General features: G+C 34.7%; 1 protein-coding gene across 2 annotated transcripts in view; it reads right to left on the reverse strand.

Moving 5' to 3' along the window:
• The window catches only part of LOC110025329 (cyclin-A2-1-like), an 18,644-nt gene extending 4,787 nt beyond the window's left edge, over window positions 1-13,857 (reverse strand). The window contains exons 1-10 of one of the 2 annotated variants that reach the window (XM_020725753.1): window positions 13,609-13,857; window positions 13,323-13,477; window positions 11,131-11,507; window positions 10,696-10,975; window positions 10,244-10,350; window positions 9,946-10,038; window positions 6,869-7,002; window positions 6,409-6,484; window positions 6,203-6,279; window positions 6,097-6,130 (exon numbers count right to left, since the gene is read on the reverse strand). In XM_020725753.1, coding sequence (XP_020581412.1) covers window positions 6,097-6,130; window positions 6,203-6,279; window positions 6,409-6,484; window positions 6,869-7,002; window positions 9,946-10,038; window positions 10,244-10,350; window positions 10,696-10,975; window positions 11,131-11,427 — 1,098 coding nt within the window. In that variant the 5' untranslated portion in view covers window positions 11,428-11,507; window positions 13,323-13,477; window positions 13,609-13,857. Of the gene's footprint in view, window positions 1-6,096; window positions 6,131-6,202; window positions 6,280-6,408; window positions 6,485-6,868; window positions 7,003-9,945; window positions 10,039-10,243; window positions 10,378-10,695; window positions 10,976-11,130; window positions 11,508-13,322; window positions 13,478-13,608 lie in introns of both variants that reach the window. The other variant, XM_020725752.1, reaches the window with a different exon arrangement.
• Between the last annotated feature and the right edge of the window lie 319 nt (window positions 13,858-14,176).

The following is a 14,176-nucleotide window of genomic DNA, read 5'->3' on the forward strand; positions in this document are numbered from 1 at the left end:
CGAGTGCCTGTCCGGCCACTGGCAGGAGGGGCTTTTACTCGCCAAGTAAAAGAGGCGATGCCACCGCCCAAGCTAAGGATCCCTCGCTTGAATTCCTACAAAGGGAGGCATGACCCGATCAACCACGTAGCGTCATTCGAGTTGTTAATCGATCGATGACCCCATAATATGTCGTCTCTTCTTAATCATTTTGAAGGAATCGACCCTTCGATGGTTTAATGGTCTGCCTACTGAAATCATCCCAAATTACAACTAATTTAAAAAGACTCTTCATTTTGCACTTCTCATACGTGCAGAAACAGAGGAAAAACTCGAACACCTTGCTTGACATCAAACAGGGAGAGAGCGAGACTCTACGGGCCTACATCGCCCGCTTCCAGAACCAGATGCTGAAAGTTAAAAATCTAAAGCATGAAATAGCCGAAATAGCCTTGAAGTGAGAAGTTCGAAGCAAACGTTTATGGTATGACCTAAATCTATTTAAACCTACTACTTTTGCAGAAGTATTTAAGATGGCGAATGTGCACATACTCTCAGAGGAAGACCTCCAAAGCTCCCCAAAGGGTAAGCCAGAATCGTTTGACCACTCGTCAAAAAAGCGAAAAGAACCAGGCGAATCGCAAAGGGGAAAGGACAATCAATCCTCCACCGGTCACCAAAACAAAAACTCTCAGACCCAAGAATAACAAAGAAATGACTGAAAGCAATACTCTGATCAACTGTCGGCTCAATATTAGGAGCATCCGCATGTTTACAGGGAAATGTAAGGTTTGATACCCCTCAATGTGTTGATTGCCAAAATAATTCAGGCCTTCCAAAATAATGACTAATTCAAACCGGTATTGCCGCTTTCAGCGGCCCCGGCCTTACGAAATATGAAAAAGAAATGTCAGTACCATCAAGACAACGGTCACAACGCCGAGGAGTGTCGTCACCTCCGAAACCTGATTGAATAACTCTTCTGCGTTGGGAAGCTCAAAGAGTATGTTGCAGTCGACGCGCACACACAACGACAGGGCAAAGCGCCAACAAGAGATCCTTCCAACGGACCTGTCAAGGTGAATAAGGTTCAGGTACCAAGGATAATACCTGTCATCTTCGAGGGAGGACCCCAACCCTCTAGCTTGAAAAGAAAACATTCGGGAGAGGTATGCTCCGTCGTCCCGTATACACGTAACCACTTACCAATTATCTTTACAGATGTAGATCTCCCATCGATGGGGAACCCCAACAATGAGGCGATCGTCGTTACAACACTAATCAACAACTACCATATGATATAGGAAGTTCAATGAATATCATATTCAAAACAGTGTTCGATAAGATCGACCTAAAAGAAAAGAGGCATTGGGCCTTGTAGTCGCCGTCATCTTTTGGGGAGAACAAGGGAAACAATATGATAGCACGAAAAATTTCCTCGTGGTAGAGTCTCCACCGACCTACAAAACTATCTTCGGTCGGCCACTCCTGAACATATACCAAGCCATGACTCCTACCTACCATGTGGCAGTAAAGTTCCCAGGAGACGGGGAAGTGATTACGGTATGGGGGAACTTGAAACAGCCTAGAAGCTGCAATTTGTGAGCGGTCTTGAACGTCGACCATGAACCACTCGACATCCAGATCTATAGTACATATGCCCAACAAAGAACCCGGTAAGGTTTTCCTATTTAGTGAACGCTTTGACGCATGATCCAAAAGCCAGCTAATATAGAGGCTTTTGAAGCACCAGGAAGTGTTTGACGCAACGTGCCACCAGCTAAACATCGGTCCCTACTCTCGATCGGTCCAACAGAAGATCTAGCCGATTGCCACAACTTTGGTCGAACCGATAGCGACAACGTGCAGAAGCTGCTGGACGTCGACAACATCCGTGAAGTCCAGTACTCAATTTGGCTCTCGAACGTCGTCATGGTCTAGAAAGCCAAAGACAAGTGGCGGATGTGCGTCAACTTCATCAACCTCAATGCCGCTTGCCCAAAGGACACCTACCCCCTGCTAAATTAACAGGTCGAATAGCCGGGAAAATCAATTCATCCCAAAGTCAGGCGACAAGTGTGTGGTGTTCTTTAAGACACTAAAGAAAAATCAACGCTTCGAATGGAAGACCGAATGTGAGGAGGCATTCAAAAACTTGAAAGATTCCTTAGTATCCCCACCACCAATCCAGAGCCCCGAAGCTAGCGAAGGAGATGTCACTGTACCTCGAAGTCGCACGAGAGGCTGTAAGCTCAGTTCTGGTCCGAGAGGAGGCGAGAAAGCAATGCCCAGTCTTCTACATGAGTTGAGTGTTTCATGTCGCCGAAACTAGGTATTCGATTATGGAAAGATTAACCTTCGCTTTGATATTTCCGCTCGAGGGCTTACTATACTTCCAAATGCATCTGAACCGGCTAATCACAGACCATCTATCGAAATTTGTACTCATTTAGTTGGAGCACCTCGGTCAACAACAAAAGTGGGCGGTAAACTCAGCGAATTCAACATCACCAATTCCACAGACAATAGTCAAAGCCCAAGCAATCGCAAACTTTCTGGCTGACTTTTCCATGACAGAGAAGCCAGGAGAGGAAATCTTCACTGAAGACAGAACGTGGATATTATACGTCGATGGAGCCTCCAAACAGGCAACAACAAGTCTGGGGCCGGTCCTATGCAGCCCAGACAAAGAGCATCTCTACCAGACGATCTTGGTGGAGTTTGAAGTCACAAACATTCAGACAGAGTACGAAGCACTAATCGTCGGGCTCCACCTAACCTACGAGATAAGTGCCTGGGACATCCTAGTAAGGTTTAACTCCTTGCTAGTCATGAATCAGGTTAACAGAGAATTTGAATCCAGAGACAAGATGTTGACTAGATACCTTGCTAAGACAAAAAAGAAAATCGGAAGATTCAAGAGCTTCCGCATCGAGCACATCAGCCAAGGGGACAATCAGGTTGTCGATAACTAGAGCATTAATCATATTAAGAACAGTTTTCATAGCCCTTCCCTCCTTCATATAATTGTACAAAATATGCTCATTTAAATAGGAGACAAACATAAGAATGGGACTCTCTCCCCCAGTACTCTCGACAGTAAATTCTTAACCCATTCTACTTTTTTTTCTCTCCTTTACTTAGCTATAACACTCAAAGTTTGTTCACAAAAGACAATCTGGGATCCAACAATATGACTTATTTTGAGTTATGTTCTGTGAGGTATTTTATTATAAGTCATAATTATTATATATAATTCTCTTTGTATAAACAAATCAATTGTATAATACAATTATGTCAAATTGTTTTAATTTATGTTATTCTCTGATTCAAAATTAATGGCTCTGTTTTAGTTTTTATATAATTTGATAGTTATGTATATTCCTTCAAATATGTCCTACATGTTTGATAAGAATGGTATATATTGGCAATGACTCCAATGGTTTATGTCTAATCAGAAATAACAATACTCTATGATCGATACGAATATGCTTCACTATGTGCTAGGGCCTCATTGGGTTGCGTTGTGACTAAGAAAATGTGTCATTAGAGAAATGAATTTGTAGAAATTGATTCAAGTACAGAGCCATAAGTTGATTATTAGAAGGCTAGTAGAGATTGTATAGCTTAAAATTCTTTTTTTTCTTTCTCTATTTATGTTGTATGAATTATTGTATTATTACTGAATTATACAATATATTATTAATATGAATTATATCAACATGCATGTTACACCATTGTGCTATTATTGTATTATTACTGAATTATACAATTTTTTTTTTTTTCTATCGTTAATATGAATTATTGTATTATTACTAGCTATGTGGCGCATAATAAATTATATGCTATAGGAATATCCAAATTGCTCTGGTGTACAACTATTGTGCTAGTCATAAAAAATTGAGGCAATAACTTGCGTCTACAAAACGCAGTCGGATCTGTCATCAAATAGAGAAGACTAAGACAAGTTGTAAGATGCACATGAACTATAGGAGTAAAACATGTGATAACAAAAATTTAACACTTGCCAAAGAGATTAAAATTGGTTGTAAACCATCAAGCCTCCAACCACTGAATTTAGCAACCCAAGCATAATAGCCTAAATTGAATAAGCATTAATTTTACCTAAACCCCAACCCTTACGGTTTGAAAAGCCTCATCCTTCATGCAAATCACGGAACTACAATTATCCGCAAATAACGCTACGAGAATCTCGCGTTGATGCCAACTTGAAATTCAACTGAAGGAGTCGTAGCCACTAGTCATTCTCGCCTCTTCAATCAAGAAATACAAGACCTAAATAATTTTATTCTCCCACAATCAATTATCCTCTCTCTCTCTCTAACCTCCATCTTCATCCTCGATAGAGAACCTTCGCAGCCTCTGTGAATTGTTCATCTCTTCTGCTCTTCAACTCTTCAAGTTTTGTTCTTTATCGCTCAAACCTTCACTCATTTGCATTTTCCGCAAGTATTTTAAATATTTTATTTATTTATTTATTTATTTATTATTATTATTATTATTATTATTAAATTTAGATGTTGATTTAGTAGACTTTAATGATAAATTTTAGGATTAATTTTTTTATCTCTAGAGATTTATTTCATAAAAGTAATAATTAATCTACAGAGTTTCAAAGTAACTAACTTGACTAAATTGCACATTTTTTTGTTAAACATTGACCTTGCCTTGACTTAAAACTTGTTAAATATTGGCTAATCCTATCAATTATTAAATACCTATTAAATACTTTTGTTATAAATATAAAATGCCTATGCCTACTCACAATAGATGTGTAGGTCGCTAGGACATTTTAAATAGGGACTTACAGAGCATACGATCCATATAATGATAAGTCTTTTAGAAATCAATGAATTTTGATGGGTTGGTGCATATTTTTGCCACTTGGGGTGGGCATTCTAGAAAAACCAACTACATATATGCAAATATAAAGAGGAAAAGATAAACGACTAAAAAGTCATCCTTAGCCAATGTATTATCATACCCAAGATGTTTGCACATGGATAAATTACTACATAAGTGCATTTAATATTATTTTTATACAAATGATCATGAATACAATCATGGGTTGGTGCACTTTTGGCATTGAGAGGGTTAACCAATTGTTGATGAACAATAATTACTACTAATTATTACTAACGTAACTTATATGTCCAAAATATTACAACCAATACTTAAATTTCAATATGACAATAACAATAATAATAATTAAATTAATCACGTAAAGAAACAAAATATCCTAATGAAATTGCTATTATCCTTCATAAGCTACATTAAACACATTTGTGTGAAGCCATTGACAAATTTTGAGTGAGTTTATCTCCTTCAAAAGCTAAGTATAAAGATGTTGTTGTGCAGAGGATAGAATGGGAGACCCAAAAAAGAGAAAACAAGTGTCAGTGATAGGAAGGATTTTGTTAAAAAATTTAAGGTATGCTTCAAATCATTTTTTTTTACTTATGTTTTTAAAATAAGTCTATCAAATGTACCGTTTGTATATTTTTATTTTTTATTTTCAAATATAAACTAAATTATTTTTAAAAATACTTAAAACAACTTTAATAAATATTTAGCATTTTTAAAAATAAATATTATCACCAAACATATTTTATTTTAAATCAAAACATAAACAAAATAAAATAAAATATTAAAATAAGAAATAGAAAATAAAAGTGATTCCAAACAACCCGTGCAATAAGAAGGGTTGAACTTTTTTCAACTAATAAGATTTTAAGAGATTGGATTGGTAAAAAAGGTTCTTGGATAGAATTGAAGAGGATGGCAGAGGCCAAGCACGAGTTAGAACGAGCTATTGAGGGAGACAGACGACAATATTAAATTTCTTTATAAATCATTTTCTCAATTGAATATAACTCTTATATGCACACACGCACCATGAAATTCATTATGAACAATCATAGGCAAAAAATTCTTGTAAAATAGACTGAGCTTTGCCATTGCCAACCAAATATATTGAAACAACCTTAGGTATTCAAGCATCACTGTATATGATATATCAATAATATCTAATGTACATATCCATGTGAAAAATGTACGAAACATATATGTAATTATGACATTAATATATAAACCTACCTTGCAAGTTGATTGCGCAGCTCTGAGGAATCTCCTGTAAGTGAAATAGTATTATGATATTAAATATGAACCATCATAAATCTAGCATACACTAGGTTACACAAACCTTAAAAATGTTTTTATTGTAGGAAAAGACAGCCTAAATCCCAAGTAGTCGAGTACTTGAATCTCCATTTCAAGAACCTACAAGTGAAAAGGGCAACCAAGGATTATGGTACATTGAATTTTCTCTTTTTCTGTTTGGTTTATGCCATAAAAATTTTTCGTAGTCAGATTGCAATATCATTCCAAGAGGAAACAGGATAAACGTACATCTTCTTTGGTGTAAGTGTTATCTGTGATAAAGCAAAATTCTTCAACACGAGGAGCACAAATTTCTTCATATTTTCTACATAAGAAAAATACAAGGTAAAAGAAACTGCCATCAAAGTCTCAGTCTACAATAAAGTGACAGAGCAAAAATGAAGAAAACAAATTCATAATTCAAATTTACAATATTGCAAGAATCCGAATAAGCCCAAAGGTATCGACTAAAACCTAGATGTTAATTAAACCTTAAATTATAGCTTCTCAATCCAAAGGAATGAGTCCATGAAGTTCTAAGTAGTTTTTTTTTTTAAATTATTTTAAAGCTAAAGCTAATAGAAAAATGAGGACGTAAGTGAATTTTATATAGCTTCAGACAAAATAAGTCAACTACGAGGCATGAACAATCAAAATCTTTGGAAAGCATAATATAAAAGAGTAAATTAAGCCATACAAGGAAACTTACGATGAAATCAACATGCATGTTACACCAAGAAGCTGCAACCTTTGCCTTTCAATATAGTTTTGAGAAAGAAAGCAATCAATGAGATAAACAGTCAGATAAAGTGTATCAGGAACAAGCCTATATTCCTCAGCAACCTGAAAACAAAACATAAACTATAAGCAATGTCTCCACATAAAGGAAAAAACAAACTAGGTTACAACCATGAATCGTACATTTTAATTATGATAATGACTAGTAGACCCCTTATAACAAGAATTGTCACACAAAAAATAGAGAACTGATTTCTCTAGTTAAAAAATGGCGCTTTTGATCATTACAAAACACACTCTTAGGTATCGACTTAAATCATACGGTGAGGTAAGTTCGAAGCTTCTTGAGTGAAACTTGAAAATGGGTTAGGAAATTTGTTCAACATTGATTGAATATTCATGTGTGTGATACGTGATGCGGTATGTAACAAGTTCTTTGTGTGAAAGCTTCATAAAAGGTCGATGATTTTGTAGGAATTGAGGTAATTTTGCAATTGGTAGGTGGCTATATATGTTCACGCATGGCAGTTTAATTGGCATAAAAGTATGAGATAATCTTGAGTTTTTATGATGGAATTGAGAAGAAAAGAAAGATGGGAAGAAGAGAAATAAAAAGACGGCAATCATAAGAAATTAATTTTCAAGAGTTGAAAGCGTTATCTCAACGAACTTTTTTGTATCATTTTGAGAAGCTTTTGATATATATAATTTCCAAGTATTTTATTAACCAACAATCATCGTGAAACTCTTCTATTGCTAAACAAAAGTGCACTTGGATTTTGGGAAGAACCGTTGAATGTTCTTCTATTGTACTACTTTTCTAGTAAATTGAATCTTCTCTCTTATCATGTAGAAAAAAATTTGGTATTCTTCCATTTTGTTGGACCTTTTTTGTAGTTAGTTTGTGGTTCGTCAAGCTTGCAACTGGACTAACACTTCCCTAGCATGAAGTTATACTATTTTCTTAACAACAAAAATTGAAACAAAGTCTTTTAAAGAATATGATGATCATGAAGTTCAAGATTAAATAAATTTGATGGCTCAAAGAGTTCTAAGTTATGGAGAACTAACATATGAGGTGGTTTAATACATCAAGAAAACAACTATAATAAAATGCGGTTCAAGTTGAAGTTATTATATATGGCTAATAAAATTTACAACACACAATTAAATGTAAAAACCCTACTTGCTTTGCATGTAGAGTGATATACCCATTAAATCCATCTAAATCAATTTAAATTCATCATTTAAGATTTGAGGAATACTGATTTTGTTAATGATGAAGTTCAAGCTTTGTTGTGTTATGCACTTTACCTCCTTATAAGCACTTTGGGAACATCATGATCTGTGAATGTGATACAATAAGCTTTGAAGGTTTCAAGAACTCACTTCTTTAAAAGGAAGTGATTGCTAAACACTATAGTGATGATTAACTAGCTAAAGGTTTATTACTAGGTGGAGATCCCATAAGCATGGGTATTAAAAGATGAAAGGTAACATAAAAAAAAAAAAAAAGTTGCCATACTCTGAACTCTGAAGAGAGCAATGTGCAAATTACAACTAGAAATGACAGTTAAAAGTTGCAAGTGTAGTTACACATTGTTTTGGTTTGGACATCGGGGATGGTTTTTTGGTGATTAATGGAGATACATGCAAGGAGCGATGGATTATGCACTCAATTTGTTAAGCTCATAATCACTTTATTTTGGAGAAGTTTTCATTATACGAGTCAAGTTCTAGAAGTTCCGTTTAGATAGAAAGCAAATTTGGGTGCAAAAGTAGAGGTTCTAACACTGAAAGGCACATGATAGTGTGAATATATCACTACCTAGAGTGACATATCTACCAAATTAAAAAAAAAAAAAAAAACTAATATTCTTAAGTGCTCTCATTGCAAAACGTAAGTTTTCTAGTGATGGTAGTACCCTTATGATTTATAAGGTTGCTTTGGTTGTCCTGTAGGAAAATAAGCTAGTAGACTTTATATGATGCAAAGTGCAACATTGAGCGTTGATGTCTTATATTCGATAACTTTGCGCAGGAACACGATTTGGAGAAGAGGAAAGACAGCTTCCAAACTACAAAAAGTGCTAAAAAGCAAATAAAGGCATAAATGAAGGAGAAGACCTTAAGAGACAAGAAGATCAATCAAGTGTTGCAGTCATTTCCAGTACCAAATCGTAACATTGAACCATTCAAGGCAAAGGGATGATGAGTCACAAAGTAGATATGGCTTTTGCTATAATATTAAGTCAATGGAGAGATTTGTTAGGTATCGACTCAATGCCTTGCATGAAAAATATGACATGTAATGTTCGAAGATTTTTTCATAAAATCTTGAAAATAAAATGGATCAGGGAATTTGTTCAGCATCGTCTTAGTATTTATGCATGAATTACATGATGATCTAAGTATCAAGTTTATTGTGTAAAAGCTTGAAAACGAGTAAGGTGATTTTGCATTGAGTTGGTAGCTATATAAGTTGATGCATGAAAGCTTAATTGATACAGAAGCATGAGGCAATGTTGGGTGTTTTGTAAGGATTTAAAAAGAAATTTAGAAGAAAGAGAGGAGAGGAGATATAAATAATAACAAGTTCATTTTCAGGAGTTTGAACAAACATCTTAAAGAAATGTTCATACTTTTCTCAGAAACTTTTGAAGTAGGTAATTTTCTAACATTTGTTTAATGCCCTTCTTTGTTCAAAGTTAAGTTTTATAAATTATCTTGATAAGGGTTAGTAAATGTTCTTTAGTTATGCATAGTGATTGTGATTTTTTTAATAGCAATTGGATCCGTTCTCCTCTCTTGTTGATGTGGGCTTGTTTCAGCTGAATTATAAAAATTCAGTGTTAACGTAAGCTTACTTAAGCCCAATGTTCAAAACAAATTTAGATTTAGTTAACATCTCTAGGTGGAAATTAAAGCGTTAGCATGTTAAACATGCAATGCTAGCATGTTAAAAATGCAATAAAGGTATGCAAACTCATTGTACACTATACAAGCTTTGAAAAAAATATAGACCTCATTAAACAAACTACAAAATACCTCAACCAGCCAGTCAATTAAGATGCCTCTCATTCTCTGAGTGATATCTCGCTGCACAGTTTCCAAGAAATTTGATGAAGGTCTCTGGATAAGCTGAGGGGGAAAAAAACTCATATAGTGAATCACGAGTTGGGCTGAACAAAAAACATGCAATTGTAATAGAATTTAACAATCAAAATTAACTCGATAAAAAAGGCCATAATTTGTTTCTAAAAGGCCTACACTTTGGACAAAAAGGATCAAATGATAGTAACAAATTCATTTTGTCATTTCAAAGTAAAGAAGAAATATATATCACCTCAGCGGTACGAAGATTATAATGAATAGCATTGGCATAGAGGCTGCACATTTGAGGGTTTGAATTGTCAGAATCAATATTTTGAACTCCCGAGCAACTTAAGCTGTCTGGATCATCAGAAAGAGTGCCTTTAACTACATTCAGAATTTCAAAGAATTATTAATGTGAGAAGAACCACTGTGAAATAAACCAAAAAGCGAGTATGGCACGTGCACATTAGGCTTTTATAAGTATTAATAAAGATAAAAAAACAAATTGAAATGAAAATCAATCATTACTATAATGTTCAGGCCAATCATGTAGACTAACACATCAATGTTGCAATGACTTATAAGACGCTTCAATTAACTAATAAACTATCAAATTAAAACTAAAATCAAGAAAGCCGTGTTCAGGTTAATCATGTAACCACTAAAATTAGCACATCTACTAGACACCCAAAGAGTGCTAACCGTTATCTTTCTTGCGGCTTTCTCCTAATCTATTTCCCTCCACCATTACTGCAGGAAATGAGGTCTCGGGGAACAGACTGCCATTCGTGCAAATTGAACCGGTGCTATCTTTTCGTTCAAAAATCTTCACATTCTGCAGTTCTTCTTTTCCATTGTTAACATCATCAAGAGATAGCATGCTACTGGCAGAAGCGTCAGGGGAATTTTTTAGCCATTTGTAGTTAGACATTGTTCTAGCTTTAGATTGTCCTGAGATGGCTTGCTGTGTGCAAGCCTTGATCTGAACAGAAAAATTAAAAAAGACCAAAATCCACATTTAAGCAGATAAGAGGGAAATAAAACGATAAAACTTTTGCATGATAAATCCATGATTATATAAAAAATACTCAATTTGAAGTTATACCAGTATAAAAACAAAGTGGAACCATGGGTTACCTGCATTTTTGCCGCATTTAAGCAATTTCTGCGAGAATTCCCACAGCATAAATCTGAGATATCCTTAAGCACTTCTCTTTTGTTGTTCTGTGAAACTGAAACACAAGGCATAGCACAACTGTTCTCATCTGATTCCACCCTCTTTCTTCTTCCAATCAATCTTTCCTTTTTATCTGATTTTAGCGGTGGTCTGGCCAGCGCTATCCTGCCATGAGAAGCTAATGTGCCAGCTTTAGCTCGTGTTACAGGACCTGTGGTCTTCCCATAACTAGGAATTGCTGCAGCTTGTTTCTTCATGATGACACAATGTTAAGCTTGAAGGGTGATGAAAAACAAAATAAATCTTCAATGGATAATGCCTTCCGGACCACCTCCAACTGAAAAATGAACTAGTTAAAGAGATTGATAAAATATATTATGGATAGAGAAGGACAAACAAACTATGGAACATTAAAAATACAGACTAAAGAGTACAAGACATGCTTTAAAAACATCTAGAGATTATTCTAACCTTTCATAGACTAATGTAGTGTTTTTGGCTTATTTCTAGCTTTCAATTCATTTTACGTTTTTTACTTTCTGCAATAAAGCTATCTTTTATTTAGTTTATACTGTAATTGTTCGTCCAAATTTGGAGAGGAGAAGAGATTTGCAAGGAAATTTGTTGCTTTCTCTTGATTAGGAGCTTGAGATAAGAAGAAAAGAGAATAAAAGAGAGGAAAGTTCAATAAAGAGGAGCTGATTCCTCTCCCAAAATAAGCATAAATCAGAGAGAAATAGATTAGTGAGAGTAAATGTCTTGTAATAGCTGAACTACCCTTGCTTTGATGAAAGAACATAAGTTAATTCCTCAATCCTAGCTTACTATTCATTCTTCTTGAGGATTAACTAATTTTTAAAAAAACTAACTCAGATGCAATTAGTTTCTTAATTAGCCAGTAACAATAATAAGTTTTTAATTCATTTTTTTATTTAATTTTAGCTAAATATAAACTAATTAAGATTTAATAAAGCTTACTATAGAACAATTTAGATAAGATAATTAGACAATGAATATCAATTAAAGTGTCAGTTAATTTAAATAATTAGCAAAGAACATAAAATAGACTGTTATCTTATCAATATTAAAAATTAGCTATATTATTTGAAGCACTTAATCCAAAAACGGTATACATGAGATATTAATCACAACGCTTCGACTCAGTTAAAAATGAGAAGACTAATTTTCATTCCTCTCTCAAAACACCGACTAAAAGAAAAATAATTGCATATTTTCTCTCCATCTATATCCCCCTCACCTCTTACCTCAACACTCAAATTGAGTGCAAATCAAATCTGACTATTAACAAAAAAGTTATTTGACGATATATTGATAAAAATTAGATAATGTACTGTTAATTTTACCTTGAAATAAATAAATGAAAAAAAAAATAAAAGAGTGAAAGGCATAGATTTTATCAACTTATTAGAATTTATCTAGGTTTGAATTACATTGGATTGTCCATGTAAAAATTTTCTATATATAGAAAATTTTCCCCTTATTCTTAATTTGCTAACATCAGTATAGGAATGCTGTACACGTTTAATGTTTTCCATATGCATATTTTCTATTCCATCTTTGCTTTCCATAAACACGTTGCAAACCAGAACATATGATGCATGATTGTTAAATTTATTCCAATTCTGGAACATACAAATACAAGCCACTTCCTTTTGACATTTTCTACTTTATTATCTTAAGAAACATAAAAGTTTCTGAATTTCAAGCAGCAAGCACCCGAGGTTTTAAATCGTTAATGCTATATAATAACTACGAAGAAAATTAGCCATTTTTATAATATAGCAATAAAAAATCTACACTTATATTCACTGATGACAATGACCACTGTAAATTTAAGAAAAAATGAACCCGTCCTTGGATTTCAAATACATTTCTTCCAATAGATTTAAAATACTGAATGCTCGGAGAAGAAGAAGATTCGAAAGAACGAAAAAAACTATGTAGGAAAATCAAAATCCCTCATAAAACTTGCCTTCATGGCCACGCTCGGCATTACCGTCAACATCATGATCTTGTTAAAACAAAAACAAAACGAAATACGTCCGGCTCTATGGATATCAGATTCCAAATGCTAAAAAATAAAAGAAAACGGCAAGCAAATACCAGAGAATTCGCACATTCCCAACCATACCGGCAAAAACAAAAACGAAATGGCTCCAGCAAGAAGCTCTCAGAACTCCTAATAAACATGTGAGTGTCCGAGAAGAGCACTGGCCGGCCATAAGAATGAGCTAAAGAAAAGAAGCAATCCCTTCTTGTACAATGGATGGCCTAGAGAGCATACACCTGAAAACGATTAAATTGATTAGGGCAGTATTCGCACCGGTTCCAGAAATGACGGATACAATGAGACGCCATGGTTTACATAAGATGCATGACTAAAAAATCAAATGCCTCGAATTAGGAGTATCATAAACCTAAGTAATTCCGCTGATTGCCACTCTCTGCGGGAGTTACCACTCTCCAACGGGATGCCCCGGCTGGCAGATATCGTTTTCCAATTAACTAGGGTTCCGTCGAAGACTCCCGCGAAAGGGGAGGGGGAAATGTCGGCCGATGACGGGAAATCGGCTCCCAGCAGAAGAAAGAGTGAGGAGGAATTAAAGGGCAAGCATGATTGACAGCAAGGGGGCGTTTTCTCTCAGAATGGAAGACGAAGACCGCCTCAAATTAAAAATAATGAAATTACAAATATGACCCTCATAAAGCGGCCATGGGGAATAGTAGATTCAAAATCTGAAAATAGCAATAAATTTAATACCTATAAATTACCACTATAGTCTGCTTTTAATGGAAATAATATATTGACTTTCTATAACGGAATTAGCCGATTGACTTTTTGCTACAATTCAAAATGGAGTCTTGGCATTTAAAAATAAGCCCATAAGATTTATTTATTTGAGTTAATTGTCAAATTTGCATGCTTTTTTATCTTTATAATATTTAGTATTAGAAAAAGATGCATCAAAAGTTGTGTTTCACATG

The sequence above is a fragment of the Phalaenopsis equestris genome, unplaced genomic scaffold (genome assembly GCF_001263595.1).
Source record: "Phalaenopsis equestris unplaced genomic scaffold, ASM126359v1 Scaffold000297, whole genome shotgun sequence".
In the NCBI taxonomy this organism is placed as follows: Eukaryota; Viridiplantae; Streptophyta; class Magnoliopsida; order Asparagales; family Orchidaceae; genus Phalaenopsis; species Phalaenopsis equestris.